The sequence below is a fragment of the Drosophila willistoni genome, assembly GCF_018902025.1.
Source record: "Drosophila willistoni isolate 14030-0811.24 chromosome XL unlocalized genomic scaffold, UCI_dwil_1.1 Seg141, whole genome shotgun sequence".
Classification (NCBI taxonomy): domain Eukaryota; kingdom Metazoa; phylum Arthropoda; class Insecta; order Diptera; family Drosophilidae; genus Drosophila; species Drosophila willistoni.
Genome location: NW_025814052.1, coordinates 11071285 through 11094143, shown reverse-complemented (window position 1 = coordinate 11094143; position 22859 = coordinate 11071285). Strand labels below are relative to the sequence as shown.

At 39.5% G+C, this 22859-nt stretch overlaps 6 protein-coding genes across 6 annotated transcripts; 4 read left to right on the top strand and 2 right to left on the bottom strand.

Moving 5' to 3' along the window:
• The first annotated feature begins 4430 nt into the window (after window positions 1-4430).
• On the top strand, window positions 4431-4727 carry LOC111518492. The gene has a single exon (XM_023175356.2). It carries the CDS (start codon window positions 4437-4439, stop codon window positions 4725-4727), a length of 291 nt encoding a protein of 96 aa, XP_023031124.1. The 5' UTR covers window positions 4431-4436.
• A 418-nt stretch (window positions 4728-5145) lies between these two features.
• Window positions 5146-5409, bottom strand: LOC26529838. The gene has a single exon (XM_015178631.1). The coding sequence runs from the start codon at window positions 5407-5409 to the stop codon at window positions 5146-5148; it is 264 nt and encodes an 87-aa protein (XP_015034117.1).
• A 688-nt stretch (window positions 5410-6097) lies between these two features.
• LOC6641145 (ATP-binding cassette sub-family B member 10, mitochondrial) lies at window positions 6098-8770 on the top strand. The gene is made up of 6 exons (XM_002064087.4): window positions 6098-6568; window positions 6633-6839; window positions 6918-7120; window positions 7181-7462; window positions 7545-8288; window positions 8360-8770. The coding sequence occupies exons 1-6, from the start codon at window positions 6151-6153 to the stop codon at window positions 8639-8641; spliced, it is 2136 nt and encodes a 711-aa protein (XP_002064123.3). The 5' UTR covers window positions 6098-6150; the 3' UTR covers window positions 8642-8770.
• A 158-nt stretch (window positions 8771-8928) lies between these two features.
• On the top strand, window positions 8929-13689 carry LOC6641144 (monocyte to macrophage differentiation factor). Its single transcript, XM_002064086.4, has 5 exons — window positions 8929-9210; window positions 11226-11518; window positions 11913-12103; window positions 12214-12433; window positions 12511-13689. The coding sequence occupies exons 2-5, from the start codon at window positions 11342-11344 to the stop codon at window positions 12814-12816; spliced, it is 894 nt and encodes a 297-aa protein (XP_002064122.1). The 5' UTR covers window positions 8929-9210; window positions 11226-11341; the 3' UTR covers window positions 12817-13689.
• Window positions 13690-13810: 121 nt separating this feature from the next.
• On the top strand, window positions 13811-17053 carry LOC6641103 (HEAT repeat-containing protein 6). The gene has a single exon (XM_002064085.3). The coding sequence runs from the start codon at window positions 13830-13832 to the stop codon at window positions 17004-17006; it is 3177 nt and encodes a 1058-aa protein (XP_002064121.3). The 5' UTR covers window positions 13811-13829; the 3' UTR covers window positions 17007-17053.
• Window positions 17054-18620: 1567 nt separating this feature from the next.
• Window positions 18621-22396, bottom strand: LOC6641121 (retinoblastoma family protein). Its single transcript, XM_002064084.4, has 9 exons — window positions 21746-22396; window positions 21513-21652; window positions 21261-21449; window positions 20830-21187; window positions 20432-20763; window positions 19624-20362; window positions 19213-19416; window positions 18988-19143; window positions 18621-18926 (listed from the first exon to the last, which is right to left on the bottom strand). Exons 1-9 carry the CDS (start codon window positions 22001-22003, stop codon window positions 18801-18803), a joined length of 2502 nt encoding a protein of 833 aa, XP_002064120.1. The 5' UTR covers window positions 22004-22396; the 3' UTR covers window positions 18621-18800.
• Window positions 22397-22859: the final 463 nt, after the last annotated feature.

Genomic DNA, 22859 nt, shown 5'->3' with positions numbered 1-22859 from the left:
CGAAGTTAGCCCCGGCCCTCTGGTTTTTCTTTTTTTCTGTTCTGTTGGGCCAGTTTACAAGTTTTGTTTGCTTTGTGGTTTCCTTTTTCTTGTCATTCTTTAGTTTTACTTTTATTTTTCGATACTTCTGTTTCTTAAAGTTTTTTGGTCAAACTTTCTTCTGGCCTTCTGTCACATTGTATTTCATTCGGTTACATTTTATTTGCCATTTTTGTTTAAGCCTTTAAATGTCTCAAGGGAAAAGCAAAAACGAAAAAAAAAGAAACATTTTGGGTGTGGTGTGTGGTGGGTGGAACTGTCAGCATAGCCAAGGTGGTTGGCCCAAAACTTAATTGCTTAATAGTCGAGACATCAATAAATCAAACAAAAATGCGCGTAAGCATAAAATAAAAGCAGCGACAACAAAGCACACAAAGAATCTCATAGTTAGACAAAATTCTGACTAGTTCGACTAATTTTGGTTGAAAAAGAGACAGAGAGACTGAGAGAGAGAGAGAGAGATGGGCATCATTTGAACCTTTGTAGTTTTGTGGAAGTTGGAGTAGCTGGTGTTGCGGCTGCTTGCGCAAATGCAAACAGACTGATTGATGGCGGCAAGTGATTTATTTATGTTAATGCGTACGAGAACCAGAGAGCAAACGAACTGAACGTCTTAGTATTTACACTGCCCGAAACGTTGACCAAGAACAAAACAAACAAACACAACATGAAACAAGCCAAACAGAGTATTAAGCTTGGCAAAAATTTTCAATTAATATTGTCTATTAAGTATTATTAACTAGCTTATGCCCTCGAATATTTTGATTAGAACTTGTCATCTCTCTACTACTTCAGCAAGAGGGTGGTTTAATAAGTACTTAATCTCACACAAAGCAGTTCATTCTAATCATCTGCCTGCTAGAAGAGAGTCAGACATACATAAGCCCGCATATTCCAATGAATTCTTCTGGAATTGATTGTTTCTTGGGCTTTGATTTTGTTTACGGTGTAGCTTGGTGAAGAATTCTTCCCCTTCTGATGTTCAGTTTTTCTCTGTTTTTTTTTTTTTTTTTTTTGTTGTTGTTTTGTTCCCTTCTCAAACCACGACGACATTTTCACCTGCGACATTCGTTGTTGTACGTGATTTGGAGCGACGATTAATCAACTCTGTGCATGCCTGAGAGGATGGGGTAGGTGTGGCAAGGAGCGATAACATTGCCAACGACAACTGGCGCCAGCTATAACATCCACTCCCCCCCCCCCCCACACTCTTTTGATCCGTATAAAACCATAACCATTCCCATAACCAAATCGAAAATCCTCCAGTTTTTATTTATTTATGCTGCAACTAACGCAAAAACTTGTATAAATACTTGAAATATTCCGATGTCAACAGTCTTATTTGAGCGATTTACCATTCCCCACACCCCGTTTCCCCTTTCGAGACATGGTGCTTGAATGAGAGGAGGGTGGAGGGGGGTAGAGTTCGACTGAGTTTTGGTAATACCGGGCTTTTGGCCAGGCGACAAGAAACGCATCAAATGAATTTTAATGCTCGTCCATGGGGAAAGTTTCAATAATTAATCAGACAAATGGCCATAAGTAAAAGTAAAAACGGCAAGAAACGTAGCGAAAATATTTTCCTGGGCCTTTTCTTCTTGTTTTTCATAATGTTGTTGTTGTTGTTGTTGTTGTTGTTGTTGTTGTTGTTGTATGCCTTTTCCCTTCGGTTTTGCCTGCACATTAATTATTGAAAAACGAAATGGAGTTTTATGTGTTCAATGCGAACAAATTATTTGTCATCTCGTTTCTTTAATATAAATGGCAAACAAAGACTTTTTGATAAATGAATAATTACAAGCGAAAAACTTAATACATTAAAACAAATATACATAAAAAAAAAATATATATATATATAAAATTTGTAAACAAATAAGCAAGTTTAACTAACTTCAGTTTACCGAAGCAAATCTCCTTCTCATAAATATTGCAAAACCTTCTTATAGAAGTCAATGTTTTTAAAAGAATAATGTATATAATGTTTTTAGAAACAACATTCGAATAAGCAGGCTCTCATTATTTTATTGAGGCTAAAACTAGTTGAGAATTACAACTTCAAGGTTCACCTTACGCTTACCTACAGATGAGCTGAAAACGATTTCATATCAATTTATTTAAACGATAGAAAAAGTAACTCTACTTCTGTGTGGATCTGGAAATAAATTGGAAAATTGTCCCATATAAAAAAATTGTGTACAATAAACAAGTCCACAAATTCCATTTTCGAACTTATTTAGGCCAGTTTCCTACCGATTTCAATGAGTCCTTTGCCAATTGGTTAAGAATTAAGCTTAATTTCAAATGATATTGAAACACTGTGAAATAAGCCAAAAGAAAATAACCACAAGATGGCCAACATTTGGTCCAAATTAAAAAATTACTTTCCAATAAGAAAATGAAGAGACAAATTTGTAAAATCAACCAAAAAATTCGTTATAACAAGAAAGACCACATTTTGGTAACTGAAACGGAAAATAGTTTTGACAATTTTGTCGCCTACCATGCCATTACATTTGTTCATATTTTTTCGATACCCTTTCTCAAAATGTATGCAGTTCGAGCTAATGTTTCGGGTAATGTATTTCGCAAAGTCAAGGTTCAAAAATTATTCTCTTACAATTTTTGAAGTTATGTCTTTACCAATGCCAAAAAGAAGTGCAAGTAAATTCTGACGAAGACTTAAAAGTAATAAGTTTGTAAAACCGCACAAAAACAAAAAGCAAAACATATGCCTGATAAACAGTCGAACAACCAGATGAGATAGAGAAAAGCAAGACGTAGGTAAAGAAGGTAAAACAAACAAAAAAAAAAAAAAGAAGCAATGTAAAGTTGAAGCCAAAAAAGGGAGTAAGGGAAGCGAGAGTTCGTTGTGCCTCAAATATGTTTATCCCCAAATGTAAATGTGTGTGTGTGTGTGTGTGTGTGCTTTTTGCGAGTGTTTGGACTGTTTGGCGCCTTCATGGCTATGGCCAAGAGAGCAGCAGCCTCAGTAGTAGCAGGAGCAGCAGGATACGAGTAGTAGTAGGTAACGGGAGCGGCGGCAACGAGAGCAACAAGAATAAACATCAATAAGAATTTTATTGTGAAAATATTTGTTGTCCTCTATGTCGTGTCTCTGTGGCTGGGGGGGAGGGGAGGGTCCTCTTATTTTCTCCTTTCTTTCGATGTTGTTGTTGCCTTTTTGGTCTCTCAGTCTGTTTGTCACTCCTCTACAACAACATGTAGAGAATGCCTCATCGTTTTGCTGTTGTTGTTGTTGTTGTTGTTGTTGCTGCTGCTGTATTTCTTTTCTTCAACGTGTTGTTGTTGTTGTTGTTGTTGTAGTTATGGCTGGTTTGCCGTTTGCCTTTTCCGTGACCTTTTGCCTGGCGACGCGTGAACGATGACGTCGACATTGGTCACCAATGCCTCGCCAGCCCCCCCCCCCCCCCCCCCCCCGCCACAAGTCTCACCCCATCTGAAACCCCCTCTCGCACTGCTCCGTCGTCGTGTCTCAAGCTATCAAATTGATGTCACGTTTTTATGACGCCGTTGATGAGTCGTTATCTTTGATTTCGGCACGCAGGCTCGTCCTGAGAAATTGTTTGCTCTTAGTTTTGTTTTTTTTCCGTCCGGGATATACTTCGTGTTTAGAAATGACCAAAATGCAAGGGTCCATTGGTGTCCCCGAGAAGTATGCAACACATGTTCCATGGGTATTATGTCTACAAGAAAGTTACCTCAATTCGTGAATCGATTCCTTGCTAAAAGACAAAAAAAATAAAAAAATAATGTGTGTGTGTTTTTTACGACTTGGGACTCAGTAAATAATGGTAGAGAATGTGGATTAGCGAAACTGTTTACGATAACTCTGACAAAAATCATAATCACGTATACGCAATGTGGTAATTGTGTTCTTAATTACGAGAAAAAGTCTTTCAAAAGGGTACAAAAAAAACAGGTGACAAATCACTAAATGCCCCCAAGAGAGGATTCACTGTATTTCCATTCCAGCTACTTGCCATAATCTTATCACAGGGTATCACAAAGTCGTTGCTGCGTTTCATTTCGAATCGAAATGCTTTTTAGTTTTTGTTGTCTGCACGTCAGGTGGTTCCTCTACCGTTACTCTGCTGCGGTCGTTATTTTCCGTAATATTGCCCGTTTTGTTTTTGTTTTTAATTTACGCCCAGTTTAATTTGGATTTGGTTTTCTTTTTCTTTTTTTATCTCAAGCTCATAATTTATTGTTGTTGGTGCAAATTGAAAAAAATACGAAAAGAAACAACAAAAAACAACAAGAAAAAAAACAGCTGCCGCTGCGGCCTTTTGTTTCACCTTTGCCTTTTGCTTTTGTTGTCGACTATAAAATGCAGCTGGTTGCCCTTTGCCAGGCCAGAGGAGAAACAAAAACCAAACATGTTTAGGGCACGACAAAAAATCTCCTCCCTGATGCCGATGCTTATCATCGTGCTGGCCATCGTCCTGCGGCCAAGTTTTGCCCAAATTCTTGGTGGCGGCCATTGTCCTTTGGTGAAATTTCCCGTTAAGCCCGGACAAACAGTTTGCGAACAACTGTGCTACACCCCGGGCACACGAGCTGTTCCGCCATTTATCTGCAGTCGAGCCAGACGCGAGGGATTGGCTTTCCTCTGCGGCGGTGGCTGTTGCAGATCGGGCAGAAATTGTCTGCGATTGCTGCGCACCTAAAGGAGAAATTGTATTTTAATCCAGATTTATCATGTAGAATAATTTACCATAAGAACAAAATTTTGTTTCTCAAAATTGAAACGAGAATAATTTAACTTTATTCAGGAATTAATAAGCGGGATATAAGCTGTGTTGATAAGAAGATATTTTTCTTATCCAAAAAAATCTCAGAATATCCGAATTTTAAATTAACAAAAATTTAATAAAGTCATACCGTTTCATTCTCCAATTTGAAAAAAAAAAAAATATGATCCAAAGTTTTATTATATTGTTTTAGCATTCGATTAGTTAATTTAAAAATCTTACAAAAATAAAAGCAATGAATTATGAATAATCCATCACAAGTTCAGCTAAGTATTTCAAATATTTTTATGGGCATAAACGCAAAATAAATATATATATTTATGAATTGAATTTATCATCTGCACATAGCCAAAGGAACACAATATCCTTGTGCATTTCTGGCATAGCCTCGTTGGCAATGGCAACCTGTGGGCAATTTCCAGCAACGAGTACTAAAATCCACACAAAATGACTCACATCGGCACAAGGGATTCTGCCGCCAGTCACATTCGAGGGGACCACATTGAATTGGTCGATTGGCTTCCTGGTTGGCCATAAGCTGGCATATACCCAGACTGAGAACGAAAAGCCATAATAACGTAATCGATGGCTTTGACATTTTGGGTTTAAATAATATATTTCGGGTTTTAAACGAACTCTATTTATACAGCACAAAAACAATTAAGCGGCCCACATCTGTTTTCAATGAACAAAAGTCATTTATTGAATTGATCGTATTATTATTGTTTACCTATAAACAAGACCTCGAATTTATCAGAGGATGGGGAGGAATGAGGAAATTCATAATGCAGTAAATTTCTAAGATTATCATATTACCGTTATTAATTTCAATTGCAAATTTGAACTATAAATTTAATCAAATTTAAATTTGCAACTGTTTTTCGGTGTTCCGACTGTCTGGCAGCACTTGTTTTTTTTTTTAAATCGATAGAAAAGCGCTGCCAGAGTGCGAATAAAATATAAAATATCGATAATATCGATGTTTGGCTTTAAATAAAAAATTAATGTCCGCCAAGTTACCGACACTGACTTTCTGGAATATGTTCACAGAGTTTCAGCAAAATTCCTCGTAACGTTTTCGAGAAAAATGCATAAATGTGGGGGTACCTTTTGCGGGAAAACATAAATAAATATAAATATGTATTTACCGATCAGCTGTTAATACTGCTTTTAATACTGCTTCCAAGACTTTGACCTTTTTAAAAACTGAAGATGCGGCCACACTGGTTACTATTATGATTATTTAGTCGTCGTCGGTTATATATTTATTAAATTGCATTTTTTTTTAGGAGTTTTTTTTGTTTCAATGAAATTGAGAAATTTTTAATCACCAATCACAATGTTACTAAATTGCACGCGTTTAAGTCAATGTGTCTCGCAAATCCAACGACGAGCGGGCACACATACTCGAACTGGAACACTCAATTTGAATTCCCATTCACAAAAAAATTGTAGTAATCTGACAAGAAGGAGCCATACCCATACCCACCGAACCATTCCAACAGCAAAACCCCCGCCTCCGCCTCAGCCCACACCATTGAGGACTGGTCGAGAAGGTGGCTACTTTCTACACAGCTGCTATCGTTCCCGCATGTATTTGCCTGGATATTGCATCAGACGTGGCCTGGCTAAAATAGCAAAGCAATTGCCTAGCAATGTCAAGGCTGGTGTGAAGACGTCCACTCCTTTAAAAATGGCCAAATCTCAATATGGCCGCCTGTTAGCACTTGTCAAATCAGAAAAATGGACACTAACATGTATGAATATGAGAAAAGAGCAAATCCACATACAAATCTTACTAATTTCTTTTGAAACTTGCAGTGGGAATTGCCTGCCTGGTGGTGTCATCGGCCATAACTATGTCGGTGCCATTCTTTTTGGGCAAAGTGGTGGATGTGGTCTTCAATAAGGCTGGCTTGGACTCAGCTGTTATGGACAAGCTGAGGGACTATTCACTGGCCCTCTTTGCGATCTTTATTATTGGTGGAATTGCTAATTTCGCGCGTGTCTATTTATTCGGCACAGCCTGTAGGTATGAGCAGCATGAGGTTTATAAAAGACTAATCTATATCCAACTTCCATCCACTACTTACTATCCACTTTTAGCCCTGCGTATTGTACGCTTATTGCGGCATCGTCTTTACCGGTCAATGTTGTTGCAGGAAGTGGGCTGGTTTGATACAAAAGGCACTGGTGAACTTGTCAATCGATTGAGCAATGACACCAACATGGTGGGCATTTCCCTGAGTCAGAATGTATCCGATGGCCTGCGTGCTGTCGCAATGGTAGGCGCTGGTACCGGCATGATGGTTAGTTTCTCCACTTCTGGCACATTATACTTTTTCTCATGGCATTCTTTCATTTTGCAGATTTACACATCACCGCAGCTGGCCCTGGTCAGTGCATTGGTGGTGCCAGCAATGGCTGGCATGGCCATTGTCTATGGTAGATATGTGAGATCCATAACGCGACAGGAACTGGACAAATATGCTGAAATTATGAAATTTGCTGAGGAGCGCTTGGGAAATATTAAGACAGTCAAAACATTTTGTCGCGAGCAACATGAGTTAGCCGGTTTTGATGACAAACTGAATGAGGCTCTACAGATTGGCTATAAAGAGACACGTGCCCGATCCATATTTTTTGGTCTGGTAAATTCAACAGGATTTTAAATTTATTGTCAATGTATACGAATTTTATTTTTCTTCCTCTCTTTTTTTTTCTTTTTTGCAGACTGGCTTCTCTGGTAACTTTATCATCATATCGGTGCTTTACTATGGCGGCACTCTCGTTTTGAACAATGCATTGACCATTGGTGATCTTACATCGTTCTTGCTGTACGCCGGCTATGTGGCCATTTCCATAAACGGTCTATCAACATTTTATACTCAATTGAATAAGGGTATTGGAGCGTCGGAACGCATTTGGGAGATCTATGATCGTAAATGCAGTATACCCATCGATGAGGGTGTAGTGCCATTGACTAGACCCCTGGGTGAAGTGACCTTTTCATCTGTGAATTTTACATTTCCATCGCGTGCCGAAAGTCAAATTCTTAACGACTTTTCACTCACTGTTCGTCCAGGACGAATGACAGCTTTGGTGGGTCGATCTGGCTCTGGAAAATCGACAATAGCATTACTACTAATGCGTCTCTACGATCCTCAAACGGGCAGTGTAACGTTGGATGGTGTGGATTTGCGTGAACTGAATCCACAGTGGCTACGCAATCAGGTGGGAACGGTTAGCCAAGAGCCGATACTCTTCTCTGGCACAATACGTGATAATATACTCTATGGAATAAATCCCGGTGAAGAGGCCACTGAAGAGCTGCTGCAACGTGTTATTCACGAATCAAATGTTAGTCAATTTATTGGCCAACTACCCGATGGCCTTGACACGTTAGTTGGCCAGCGTGGCATGATGCTTAGTGGCGGACAAAAGCAACGGGTGGCTATTGCTCGTGCTCTTATTAAGGTAAGCCAGCTGTCGATCAACTTTAAAAATCGTACTTTTATTCATAAGTTTTGTTTTGTTTTTGAACGCAGAATCCAACCATATTGATATTGGATGAGGCGACTAGCGCATTGGATTCGGTTTCGGAGCAAATTGTACAGAATGCATTGGAAAAGGTCAGTCAGGGACGAACTGTACTGACCATTGCCCATCGTCTGAGCACCATACGCAATGCCGATCAAATTGCCGTGCTTGATGGCGGCCGTATTGTTGAGCAAGGCAGCTATGATGAACTGATGCAGCGGGAACAGGGTATTTTCCGTGAGCTGGTGCACAGTCAGACTTTCGAACGACACAGTGGAAGTCAATCTTGATTATAATAATAGATGCTACCTATTTACCTAATACTTTGGATAAGTTGTTATGTGTTCAAAATATTGTTTAAAATACTTCTTTATAAGGGGGGAAAAGAATGAACTACTACTGACTAAAAAAACGAAAAACCGACTTTTCAAATTGTGCGCCATTTCACATTACATCCAGAGGGGGTGGGGGTGGGGGTGGGGGTGTAGGATTGAGAAGAACCAGTATCAAAATACTTGGAGCTGGGGAAATACTGGTCTATTTCGTTTCATTTTGTATTCGCCTCATTGTTGTTTTCAGTTTCGTGGCGAGCGGTCGTCGTTGTGGTGGTCCGTTTGTTCTCTTTTGTCGTCTGAGAATATATTTCGTGCCGTGTCTGAGATATTCGTTTTTTGTAGTTGTTGCTTTTCTTGTTTTTGAGAAACAACCACAACAAACTTGATAGAAGTTGTAATTAAGTTGAGACAGACAGACACCTGTTGTAGTACGATTCCACGTGAGGCTAAATAATTCAAATGTGGGGGATAAAGAGAAACTACAACAACAACAACAATAATTATATTCTCAACATTTGTTTACCGTAAGTTTCTCAAATCAAATTCTTTGCAAATCGAAACGAAACTTACATAAACATTAAGTATGCGGAAATGATATATTTTGCATAAGAAATTAGCCCGGGAATCGAGTAGAACCCCATCTGAGCCCCTCCCTTACACCGCCTTGGCTCGTACAAATTGGATTAACCAATGACGAGAATCTCGCCACCCACACCCATCGCCATCCCCAAAAAGACGTTGCGATGTAAACAAAGATGACATACTGTGCTCCACATGGCACCCCCCCTCGCCCTTTCCCCTCACCGCATTCACTAAAATGGCCCCCCATGTCGCTATCATCATTGCCAAGGCTACCCTTCCTTTACCCTTTGTTATGTTGGTGCCCAGAATGAGGTGGGTATATTGAGATTTAGCAAATAGCATATGATATTTACCCTTTATCCCAATGTACCCTAGTTCCGGTCATGCACAGATTCATCTAAGAAATTTATCATATATTTTATATAGAGTATGTGCAAGTCGACACTCGAAATGGAATACAGGCTCAATTTTCTATCGTTTATAACCTGAAAATTGAAAACAGCCGATGGGGTGTATTAACTGTTTATATATTATAGATGTATATGTATATGGGCTGTCGCCTCCACTATCCCCCATCCCCCACATGACACAAACAAAGGGGTGGACAGATTGATGACTGCGTCGGAGGCTGTTCTCATTCTCTCGTTTTGTTCGTTGCCTTGGGCAACTGGCCAAAATTAATTGGGCCTAGCTTGAACAACATGGCCAAGAGCCAAAATTGAACATAAAGGGAAAAAGCATTACCATCACATATTTTTCTTTATGTTCATTATGAGATCATACTTTTGGATAAAAAGACTAGGACATATTTTACAAATTTGGTTAAGTTTCAGATTTCAGATTTTTGAACTATAAATTCAAGATTTTTACCCCCATCTTTGGACTCTTTGAATTTTAACAACATTATTTAGGTAATCATGGATATATAGTTTTTTGACTATTTTTGATTTAGAATAAATTTGTTGCAAATGGAAATTTAAAGAAAATTTTTGTCGCTTTCTAAGTGTCTAGTTCTAAACCGATTCGGAAATGAGATCAGAACTTGTAGTTTTTTCAAAAGTTAATACATATTTTAATTTTCTTACAGATAAGGTCTTGGATCATTCCCTTAGAATTCCCCTAACTCTTGTTCAATTTTTAAGATTTACACTAGTATATCAAATATTTCAATTGAGGTTTTTCTAATCAAGCAAATTGATAATGCATAATCTATGGAAACTTGACTTTAATTGGCATTGATTATCTACCCCCGTAAAAAGAGATTTCTGTCTGTTTGTATGTCTGTTGGACCACTGTGCGCAATGATTTTTTGAACTTTGAGCCAATGTTCGACTAGCATAAGATAAGATAGATCCGACTGTACGTAAAGACATATGTATATATAAGTCTAATATATACATATGTTACACATGTACTTATGTATATGAATTTACTGATTTTAAAACTGGTTTCGCATTCAATTGGACATTTTATACACTATAGAATATTATGGAATTTCATATTAAGGTCAGGGGTTTTGGCAAATCCATTTGTATATAAACTATTAAGAAGTCAATCAATCAATTAAGTCCACAATGATGAAAATGATGATGATGATGATGATGATGATGAGATGATTTGATACGTGGAGAGATATGGAATGGGTAGTGGAATGGATTCAAGAGCTTTTAATCAAAAAAAATATCCAAATACTTTGAACAATTTCTTCTCAGTTGACCTTACTTTAGGTACTAATACCCCTAAATAGTCCTAAAAAGTCGGTTAATAACATATAAAGACCATTTAATTGGCCATATACAAACAACTTTGCCTTGCCTGCATTGCCTGTCTACCTTAGTATCATAAAAATGTCGTCTACCCACTTATCTATAAGGCTACCCGTTGTTAGATAGCAACGGCTTCCACTATTATTTATAAGCAATCAATTTATCAAAAAGAACAACAAATGTATCCGCAGTTGAACCGACGTTGCCGCTGCCACCAACAACACCAACAACAACACCACCACCACCATAGGCACCACTTCCAGTTCCAGTTGCAGCTCCCCCGCCAGTGGACGTCACCTGCGTGAACATGAGTTACCGTAATTTAATTCAGGATATTCAAGAGAAATACTCATTTCTGGATAATCTATTCAATCAATTCTGGAAATCCATCATTAAAACGAATTTAGCACTCAAATTACAATTGAGAAATATTAAATGGAAAAATGCCAAAGCTAAGCCTGGTCAGGCATATCAGCCAACTGAGGTAAGTCCCCAATTACCTATAAAGTTAAGATGATAAGACCGATAAGTCTATCTACACATCGAAAACGATTTGGAATTGAAGTATCAAGTTTTAATTTTCCAAAGATGGCTTTTAAAAAACAAATTAGTATCTTCTATAATATTTGCTATTAATAACAATTGGCCTATAAAATTTCATAACAATAGAAAATGAAATAGCCGAGTTATACTTAGAAACAGGTGAACTAAAATGTCGGAGTATTCTTGGAATCGTCTATCATCTATGTACGTCATATGTCTAAGAGAATGGGGAGAGAATGAGTAATAAATCGTTACCTTGTTGACCAAAACTCTGGGTGTTTAATTATTAATACAGTTTCAATTGTTTGTTTTTGTTACCTGTTTGTTATTCTCAGATCGAACAGATGGCAAATGTAATAACTCATGGCATTTGGATTGTACCCGCTCTATTTGCGGCCATCAAATTATTTGAACGCTCGACTAGCCCTAATCAATATTTGGTATCCTGGGTATATGGCGGTGCCCTTTGTATGCTATTCACCGTTTCAACCTTTTTTCATTGCTCCTGCTACTGTGCGGAACACAAGTAAGTAAGAGAGAGAGAGAGAGAGAGAGAGAGAGAGAGAGAGAGAGAGATACCAAGGATCGATAGAGGGCAAATTTGTTTTATACGTTAATGTTAATTCTTTTGCACAGACCACCAGCTAATTACAAGTCATGGCCCACATTGGGATGGCATACGTATCAGGGATTAAAGAATATACTTCATCGTTGCGATCGAGCCATGATTTATGTTTTCATTGCTGGCTCATATTTTCCATGGATAACACTTGAGAACACTGATCATTCGGCAATATTGTTTTGCATGGAATGGTTAATTTGGTTAATGGCTGGCATAGGCATAGCCTATCAGCAGGTTGGTATTTAAAATAATTATCCAAGTCCAAGTTCTATATCTATATATACAAAATTTGTATTTCGTTTATTTCATAGATGTTCCATGAACGTTACAAATGTTTGGAAACATTTTTCTATTTGATAATGGGTCTGGGACCTGCCTTGGTTGTGATATTAACCGGACATGATTTCAATGGAATGATACAATTGAAATACGGTGGTGCTTTTTATATATTGGGCATTATATTTTTCAAATCGGACGGTTTGATACCCATGGCCCATGCCATATGGCATTTGTTTGTGGTGCTAGCAGCGGCCTGTCATTATTATGCGATATTAGTGCATCTCTATCCAATTGGTGCAGATGAACAAAATCAGAATTTAAACTCAGTTGGTACTTAGTCTAACCATGTCACCGTCCCCCAGCATCAACCCAAGTCAACTTTAACATAATTCATATATTCCTTTATCATCGTCATCATCATCATCATCATCATTCTCATGCATAATTATAGTCAGTACCCGAAAACACTGCTCCAGATTTAGCCAAATTATTTTAGGTACATTTTAGATACATACTTTGCACGGATTTATAGGTTTACGTACATACATACTAAATATATTATATATATATATATATATATACTATAATGAAGACGTAGTAGATGATAAAAATCTAAAACAAAAAACAAAACAAAAACGATTCTTGTGATGATATATCTGCGGTCTTGCCAAAGATTCAAATTATATTAGATCTATATACATATACATTATATACATTACAGAGCTCACATTTTGGCTATGTGTGTTTTCAAAAGACTTCGACAACTATATACTATATAACAAAACAAAATATTGTAAAAAAAAACCAACAAAATATTGTACAAATTATCCTATATGCCTACCAATATATGACTTCCCCTGTTCAATCTCATTAAAAATGCCCGCCTGAGAGAATATATGTATGAAAATTTAAATGCTTCTAAGCAAATCCTCCCCTTCCACACCTAAATACAGGTAGCACGAACTCGAAGTAAACTATTGTTGGCCAGTATTGAATATTGTTTGCTCAGGGATAAATATGATATATATTTTATTGTATAGTATGGATATTTGTATGTATGTATATTGGGTTCGTAATTATGAAGGGGAGGGGGAATGTCATTCATTCTCATAAAATTCTATATATACGATTTAAAACTAATAATATTGCTGATTATGTTCTGTATTCAATAATAAATGACAAATACAAATTCCTCAAATGCTGTTTAATAATTTTTTAGTTTTTCTGTCAATTTAAATTTCCGCCAAAGAACAACCGTTTGAACTAGTTCGCTCGCTCTGAGTTCAAGATGATTCATAGGAATTCTTTATTTTTACTCTAATAGTACGGGCACACTGTTTCGGTTTTCCTAATGGACAAGGAGCGAGAGGCCTGCGAAGCGCTTTTGCACGTCATAGATGAATGCTCAAAAGGATTTGAGCCAGCTTCCGGGCCATATCAAGTCCAGATCCAGCTATTGCGAAATATACAGCTTGCCACAATTGATGGGCATGGCATCAGAGTGGAGGAACTCGAACAGCTGTTGGCAGCAACAGCGACAACGGAAAGAGAGAACCTGTTGGTCGCCTGGTTAACATGGCTAAACGAGCTATTGGTTTCCAAAAAGTTAGAACTACTGGGTGATATCCATCGCCTGGTGGAATATCTGCTCCTCCGGGTGGAACAATTGCGGCCGGCTGAGCTGACTTTCCTAGTCACCCTACTAAAAGTGATTCCTGGCACGGAATTAAGGCACTATTGGCCAAGGGTAGCAATTCTTAAGCAGCCCATGTCTGTGGAGACCTCCTGGTTACTTATGCTATGCCAAGATGTCATCTTTATGGAACTAGATTTGGAATCGGATGTCGATACGTTGCCCCTGGCTGACCAGTTGGCGGACAATCTGCTGCAACCCCAGTTCGAGGGTCGTTGGCTACAGTCGCAGGCAGAGGAGGTGCCCATACAGTTAACACAAACGTTTCAGCTGCTGGTAAAGATAATTTCCCTACGGCCAGACTATGCAGAGGAGCATGCCTCCCGTTTGATGGGTTTCATTCTAGCTAACCTTCAGTATGGAAGTGAACAACGTCTATTGCCCTGGAGAGTGCAACCAGCACAGCAATCGCACGTCCATGTGCAGGGCGACGACGAGCCGGGATCGAGCAACAACAACAGCAAGAACAATCAAGGTGGCCGACGAACAAAGGCCAGAAAAATGCGTTCTCTGACTAAGCAAAAGGCCAGCCAACAAGTAGACAATCAAGTGGAGACAGCATTAACATCACCCAGGGACAGATTACTGCTTCAAGGGAATCTGGACTACGGATGTCGCACCGGTGACTCTGAAGGCTTCACTCCCTCCGAAACGGAGTTGGCCCATCCAGAGCAGCGCCAAATCCATCATCTGCAAGCCAAAGTACGAGTGGCAGCACTGCAGTTGCTTAGTGCATTAGCCAAACAGTTGCCTCGACGCCAGCTCTATGGCTACTGGCATGCAATCTTTCCCAGTGACACGGAGCGTCGAGATAATTTACTTGCCATGGGTCAATTGGATGGCAATCCCCGTTGCCGGGCAATGGCTTTGCAGGTGGCTGCCCAATTGCTGTACGGCTCCAAGATGTACTTGAATCAGGCAAGTGCCAAGGGTCCCAGTAATTATACACCATTTGCTGTCAGTTTGGCCAGTGCGGTGATGTGTGCCTACCGGAATCTCTCGACCATCTTGCAACGTGAGTATGTGCCGCCTGTATTGACGCAGTGCCTCAAATGTTTGGCTGTCCTGGTGCAAGCTACTCCCTTCGAGCAGTTGGAAATGGGCTTTGTCTATGAGTTTGTTCCTTACGTAAAGAAACTGGCTAAGCACAATGATACTCCAGTCGCAGTGTCCGCCTTGTTGGTGATGGAAATGCTGGTGGCCACACCCAAATTAACCCAGGAAATGGCCTGTGCTGTGGGACTGGCCACAACGCGTCCACTGCCAACAGAGCAACCCTATGAAAGTGAGCTAAAAGAGTTCTGCGATTCCGATGAAGAAGAGGAAATCGAGGCGTCTGAGGAAGATAGATTGGGCGAGCAGATGAAGACTCTGGAGCAGCCGGTGCCCGTGCCGCCTATACCACGCAACTCCTGGCTCCTGCGACAAGTACTCCGTTATTTGGAAACCTCCTCAACAACTCCACCCTTGCGTTTAGAGTGCCTACAGGTTATCATGGCCATGGCGACGCATTTTGCCTTACTCCAGCTTCATCTGATTCGTCTAAGTCGTGTGATCGCCTCCTGCCTACAAGATCCCTCGCAGGATGTGCGACTCTATGCGGCTCGCTGTCTGGACACTTTGGGCTATCAAATGGCCCGTTATTGCCAGGATCAACAGTCGTCGGAGCAGGAACAACATCTCGCCTTCTGGCTACGGCTTTTGCCTTTTATTTATGCCGCCTACATGAATGAGGCGAGCGCCTCGCTAAAATGCTCCCTCTGCGATGCACTGGCCAATATGGGAAGCAATAGCTTTGACCGTCTCCCCAGACCGCAACGTAATGGCCTCTTGGCCTTTCTCAGCGGCTGCAGCAGTGACGATGCCGAGGAGCATTTGGTACGCAGTGCTGCCTTGCGGGCGCTGGCCGTCTATGTGCTCCATCCCAGTCTGCGGTCCGACCTGGTCTTCATCGAGAATGCAGCCGAGTCGACTCTACGCCTAACGGACAATACCCAGTTGGCTGTTCGTATTAAAGCCGCCTGGGCTCTGGGCAACATCAGTGATGCTCTCCTGGTGGCTTCTGTTCAAACGGAACGCATTTCGGATGACCTGCTTGGACGTCTCATTGTGGCAGCTACCAAGGCATGCAGCGATCATGACAAGGTGCGAGCCAATGCTGTGCGCTCGCTGGGCAATCTTCTGCAACTGTTGCCTCCACAGGCAGAGCGGGAAGGTGCTCTGATCAAACTGCTGGACTGTGTGCGCAATGCTGGCAGTGCGAAGGTCAAATGGAATGCTTGTTATGCTCTTGGCAATTTGGTTAAGAATCGTGCCCTGTTCACAACGCCATCCTCTTGTGTCCAGATGTCCAACTTACTCTTTCCAACACTGTCACAACTCATTGTCCAACATGGTAATTTTAAAGTGCGCATCAATGCCACCGCTGTCCTCCTGCAAGTGGAACAACGTTCCGATTTCGGGTCACATTACACTGAAGTCTGGCGCTCTCTATTGGCGGCCACCGAACGGTCCAATGCCTTGGATAGCTATGAGGAATACAATCATCGGGACGCACTGCAGCAGCAACTGTGCCTGGCCATGGCTCATCTGTTGAATATGGCGCGTTCGGATGATTTGCCCGCCTGCCGTTCGGCTCTAGTGGACCATTTGGATGTGGTCACATCTACATGGCGACGTGTCGCCTATCGCATTATCGCAGAACAAGCTGCACCGCTCTTCACCTGCAGTTCATTGCTTACAAAGCGCATGCATTCCAATCCTCTAACGTCGTTGAGTGGCGAGCAACGTTCCGCTTTGGACTACATTTCCGATGCACTGCGTCTGGAGAGCTAATAATACTCCGCCATTTATTTATTGAAACCAAAATAAAGATAAAGATAAAAAAAGAATTTTGTGTTTTTGATCGACGATCGAGCATTGTGATTCTTGGACGGGTCAAGACTAGTTTTCATCAAGCAGCTAGATCCTTAAGTAAATCATCTCAGAACCTTAATTCACGGATCTTGACGAGAATGTTCTATGTGCTCAATATTCCAAATTGATCCATACAAACTGGAATCGGGATTGTAGATCACCACTAAAAAATTTCTGTTGCATACTTATTCGTTGATGTAAATAATACCTACAATTTATTGTTGGGTTAATTTAGCTTTCTTTTTTTCACAGTAATTGAACTCACTTATTTTGTTCACTTGCTCACTTATTCAGCTGCTCACTACATTGTTCAATTCCTCAAATTTATTTTGTTTTTGATTGTCAGCAAGCAACTCGTTCAATCCAACACGAATACAAATATTTAGCCCACTTACATGTTTTCCAATCAAAATTGATTTCAGAAAAAAATCACCTTTTAATTTCGAATTCCAAAATGATTCAGAATATTTATATATGATTTTTATGCTTAAAACATATGTGTATATACATATTTAACTTAAAACATAATCAATATGTGAAATTTTAGTATTGTTAATGATGCCAAAATATTCAACAATACATTTGGAAAACATTATGTTGAAAAATGGCATTAAAACGAATTTGAATTCATTTCGAAATGATGATGGGCTACGTGAAGAATGAATTCAATTGTTTTGGAAAAAAAAATCAAGAAAAAAATTATTAAATTTTATTTTGATGTATACATTTTTTTTTTCCTTTTTTGTTGCTTTGTATATATAATGATTTATATATGTTCATATGTATATTTATATATGTTAATGTGTGTGTGTGTGTGTGTGTGTATGTGTATAATGATGTACACGTTTTTGTTGTAAAATATTTAATTTTGTTTGTTATTGGAGCAGGAGACCAACTCTTTGTTAGGGGAAGAGCTTGACCAGAGCTTTTTGCTAAAAAAAAAATCTCTTAATAAGTGTTGTTGTTGTTGATTTTGTTTTTTTCTTTTTTTTTTTTGTTCTATGCCTAGGCGTGTGCATTTAGATTGGATGAAAATCACAAATCCAAAGCGCAATTAATTAAAAAAAATGTAAATAAAAGGTATATATATATATATATATGTGTGTGTGTGTGTGTGTGTGTGTGTGTGTGTGTGTGTGTGTGTGTGTGTGTGTGTGTGTGTGTGTGTGTGTGTGTTTGTGTGAGCATGTGTAAATGTTTATCCGTTGTGTGTGTATGTTAAATTAAATGTGTCAAGCTAAAAAAAAAGGCGAAAAACAATTAAAATATAGAGCAAACGGCGCGTATTATTTAAATGTATAGAAGAAAAACTGAAAATGTCAGGTTTTAAGTAAAGAGTATCGCGCCTAATCAATCAATTGATAAAAATAAAATTTAGGTATATATTAAGAATCTAAGCTGCCCCCTAATAAGAAAAAATAAGAAGATCTCAGTACTCAGTGTGAGATCTTCTTGTGACTGTGTCTAGCAAACTACCAGACACCAAAAAATTGGGTTTTTGGGTTTTTCTTTTGTTGTTGTTGTTGTTTTAAATAGTGGAAAAAAAAATAAAACGTGGAGAAAGAGAAGAAAACAACAAATATTCATCATCTCTTTGGCCACAGAGGGACAAAATGGACAACAGGAAAGAATTTCACTTCGTCTAAGACTTAAGCCTAAAAGAGAATATGATGGGTCTAAGCAGGATGTGGACTGAAAGATCGTGATTGAGTTCTAGTCGGATTGCAGATTGCGTACCAAACGCTTTGAATCAATTGGTCCCAAGCCAGCCTCATCGCCAAAGCACAGCATTCGTTTGCCGGAAGCTCCTCGCACTTTTTCATTCATTCGTTCCAGATCCTGAGAGAGGAATAAACATAGGATAGTGATGATATCAAAAGATTTGTTTAAGTGTCTCTACCTTGCCGGGACTCCGATAGAATTCATAGATCATATTATTGTCCGATACAAGAGTTTCGTTCTTTTGCATTTGCGTTATATAAACATGATTTTGTGTCAGCTTCTTGGGCAGGGCAGGACGTTCCGTTGGATGTGGCGAAAGCAGTAAATCCGCCGGCTACAAAATAAATATCAAGTTAACTCATAGCACATATGTATGTATGGATAATGATAGCTGGCTACTCACATCGACAGTCCTGTCCAGATAGCTAATGGAGAACTGTTTCATGCGGTCCACATAATGCTTATTATAGAAGTAAATAATATCCTTATATTTGGTCTCGCCACCCTCCAGGATTAGCACCTCGCGATAGACATTATTTACCGCCTGCGGTTGATTGCGATAGGCGCGCATAATGTCAATAAATTTTGGCTCCGCCATTTTTGTAACCTACGATTACAGACAGAGCACATGGTCATGGAAGAGACAGGGAGAGAGAGAGAATGACATTAGATGAATAGTTATATGGTAGAGATTCTCATCCAAGTCAGAAGGAGATGGCTGCTTGGAGCATGCTGTCTCTATTTATATGTATGTATGTATGTTTAGTTTAGTTTAATTGGATCATGAGAGTGATTTTTGGTGGACTGTACTTACTCTTATGTAAATATATATTGCACACATAATGATTTGATCGAGATGACGATCTTGCATTAGACCCGTTTCCTGCGCTATCGAATGTTCGAATATATGCCAAACTTTCTCTGGCGTTGGATTGCTTAAATTTAATTCGGAGCACAATTTCTGTATGCGCAGCCAACCCAGGAGATAGACTTTTCTTAAAAATATTTGCAATGCTCCAGCTGTTTGATCACGATTCACATCCAATGATGTGGGCAACGGTTTCACAGCAGAGGCAATCATCTCCCATACGGGCGAGGTGCGTGACCAGGCCAAACGCTCCAGACACGTCTCCTCAATTGAATTTAGATGCTTGATCTGGCTGCGATTGAGAAAGCCCACACGACTGCCATGGCGTACCACAATTTCAATTATTTTCTGGAAATCGAAGGCACTAATACTGAAACAGTCGTTTATCCATGGGAATTTCCATTCGGTTTCATATGCCGCCAGCACCAGCTCCACACAGCACGCCATTAGGGTGACATTAAATATGGACAACGATACCTTCTGCACCAGTTGACGTTTGAGATCAATTTTGGGTTTGTTAATTTTCTGTTCAGTTTCGGCACGCAATATATGATCGAGTAGATAGTAAAAATTGCATTCGGCCAATTCAAAACGATCAATACCCTCCGGATATTTGGCTAGAAATTTTTGCTTCATTTGTTTGATACTTTGCACCAGTTTTGCAACCACATCATCTCCAGCTTGCCTATGAATATGTATGTACATATATATCAAATGAGAGTCCAAATGGAGGAATAAACTCAATATCACTTACTTAACAAAATCCGTTGGCTCTTTGATGCCACTAAATGCAAGTAATTGTTTAACATTTTTCGTAGCATTTTTTACAGCCTCAAATTTTTGGTCTGACGCTGTCGTATGGGATGGTAGATCCTGTTTGCGTGTCAATGGCGTAACAGGCGGTTTCAGGGCCTGCTCATTGAGATTTGTATGCTCGTTGGCATCGTAGGCACTTAGGATACGCTCATCCAATTCGCCAACACTCAGCACATATTGCTCATAGCTGATGTTCAGAGATCTTAGATTGCGTTCACAGTTTTCACGGGCCAATAGTCCCAGCATGGTATCCTTGTTTCCATAAATCGTCTGCAGCAGTAAAATGATGAAATGTTGAAATGTTGGGATCAAAGGATATTCGAATGGCTGGCTTACCTTTGCTTGAAAGAAACTGGCAATGATTTTGGGAAATAATGTCTCTTTCATGGCTTTGGCCTCAACTGACATTTCGCAGAAATAAACGAGTATACAATTGTCCCTGGCCCGGAAATCCGGTGAATTCCAGTTCGATGGCAGACCCTCAAAATCGGGATTTATGAGATCAGAGCGTTTTTCGGCCAACACATTGGCATAGATCAGGTCAATACAGCAGATCATTAGATTATACGATGTAACTAAATCTACAGTTGTTGCCGGTTTCTGATTCTTGGCGCAGAGAAAGAGACGCCAACAGATGTCGTCCAATTTGATGTAGGAGCATCTGCCATGACTGGTATGATTGGCATGTAAAGAACTGAATGAATGTATGATTGATTAAATTCCAAAATTGTTTCAAAAACGAATGAGATATGATGTATGTATCTTACCTGTACTTGGAGTGCTTCTTCTCGTTGGGCGGACATAGAAAGATTGTCTCAAAGATAACCCGATAGTTCTTATATAAAGTAAATGTGATGCTAAATTTGCGATCAACAATCTCAATAAGATTTTTACAATCCGGAGATAGATTGGCCATGTCACACCATTGTTTGATCTTGGTCTTGAAATCGTAGATGCTTAAAGTACACAAAATACATTACTTATTTCTGTAATCCAAGTGAGTCGATTCGATTGCTCACCTAATTTGACAGCATCTTAACAGATTATTGAGGGAAACACCATTACCCCGTACCACAGCATCCTCTCCATTTACAGTGGGCATGCTGAACTTTCGGCAAGCCATGTAGAGACAGCAACACAACCAATGCCTTACATCGCCCTAGCGAAAGGCGAAACCCAATTTTATATATATGTACATATATAGATAGATAGATATAGATGAATTGGATCTACTCTTGCTGTTGGCACTTACCTCCAAAGAGCAGCGTTGACACACTTCTTGAAATGTTTTGTAGCCATCCTCTTCAGTCTGACGATCCATGTTTAGCTCTCGGCATAAATTCTCATATATGGCTCGTGTATTCTCCTGGGCATCTTCGGTGGAGGCGGCACCCGAATTGGGTGAGGAGGCGGAGGCACTGTTAACTCCACTCTCACCACCGCCGCCGCCCACACTGCCAATGGCAACCACTTCGGCACCCAATTCCTGCTTATGTACATCGTTGCTCATCTTGTTCTTATGACTATTCCTTTTGCTATTTTTGCTATATGACTTGATTTACTTCACTTCTTGGTTTCCTTATATTTTCTTTATTATTTTTTTTTTTGTTCGATTTTTTTTTTTGTTGCTGCCGTCAGCAGCAGCAGCAACGGGGGGTCGGGGTCCGGGGACGGTGTTGGCGCGGTGGTGTTGGTATTGGCGGGCGAGCAATGACAACGAGAAAGAGACAGATGACAGCTTTGCGCCGTTTTTGTATTCACTTGTCACTCAATAGCAGACACTGGTTGCGGCTTGGCAATGTTTTGTGCATGTGCGTCGCAGGTTTCAGTTAATAATTTTATGGCTCGTTCGCTGATTAATAAATGTATTCTCCATAAAAAAAGGCGGGAAAATGGAGAATCGTGAGTAGAGTGACCGTACTTAATATCACAATTAGCAAATGCCAAAAATATGGTGACACTTTTATTAATGCCACCGTTAGCCAACACTATTCGAATTGTAAGGAACTGAAATTATAAATAACGGGCATTTCAAAGCAAAACAAAAAAACAATCTAGTAAAAAAAGCAATCAAAATTCACAATTTCCCAAACAAAATTACCAAAATTTCATCACACATTTACATGTGTGTAGATGGTTCTTAATCTCTGCCTCTTATATCTTATTTGAATATATATTGAATACAAATAATGTATTTTGCCAAGATCTCTTTAATAGGTATGAATCAAGTTTATGTGCATAATTCTTCCCAAAAGTAAAAACAAATAGTTTAAATAACATATAACACCCTTCCTTTTCTTTTTAGTTTTTTTTTTTTGAAAAAAGCAATACATATATTACAATTACCATATATGTAATTACTTATC

Excerpts from the sequence above, each read along its gene's own strand:
- LOC111518492 (XM_023175356.2), top strand. The coding sequence starts at position 4,437 with ATGTTTAGGGCACGACAAAAAATCTCCTCCCTGATGCCGATGCTTATC.
- LOC26529838 (XM_015178631.1), bottom strand. The coding sequence starts at position 5,409 with ATGTCAAAGCCATCGATTACGTTATTATGGCTTTTCGTTCTCAGTCTG.
- LOC6641145 (XM_002064087.4), top strand. The coding sequence starts at position 6,151 with ATGTTACTAAATTGCACGCGTTTAAGTCAATGTGTCTCGCAAATCCAA. Across the intron at positions 6,840-6,917 it reads CTATTTATTCGGCACAGCCT|CCCTGCGTATTGTACGCTTA; the intron begins GTAGGTATGAGC and ends ATCCACTTTTAG. Across the intron at positions 8,289-8,359 it reads TTGCTCGTGCTCTTATTAAG|AATCCAACCATATTGATATT; the intron begins GTAAGCCAGCTG and ends TTTTGAACGCAG.
- LOC6641144 (XM_002064086.4), top strand. The coding sequence starts at position 11,342 with ATGAGTTACCGTAATTTAATTCAGGATATTCAAGAGAAATACTCATTT. Across the intron at positions 11,519-11,912 it reads AGGCATATCAGCCAACTGAG|ATCGAACAGATGGCAAATGT; the intron begins GTAAGTCCCCAA and ends TGTTATTCTCAG. Across the intron at positions 12,434-12,510 it reads TAGGCATAGCCTATCAGCAG|ATGTTCCATGAACGTTACAA; the intron begins GTTGGTATTTAA and ends TTTATTTCATAG.
- LOC6641103 (XM_002064085.3), top strand. The coding sequence starts at position 13,830 with ATGGACAAGGAGCGAGAGGCCTGCGAAGCGCTTTTGCACGTCATAGAT.
- LOC6641121 (XM_002064084.4), bottom strand. The coding sequence starts at position 22,003 with ATGAGCAACGATGTACATAAGCAGGAATTGGGTGCCGAAGTGGTTGCC. Across the intron at positions 21,188-21,260 it reads AAGAAGCACTCCAAGTACAG|TTCTTTACATGCCAATCATA; the intron begins GTAAGATACATA and ends ACATTCATTCAG. Across the intron at positions 18,927-18,987 it reads TCTATCGGAGTCCCGGCAAG|GATCTGGAACGAATGAATGA; the intron begins GTAGAGACACTT and ends TTCCTCTCTCAG.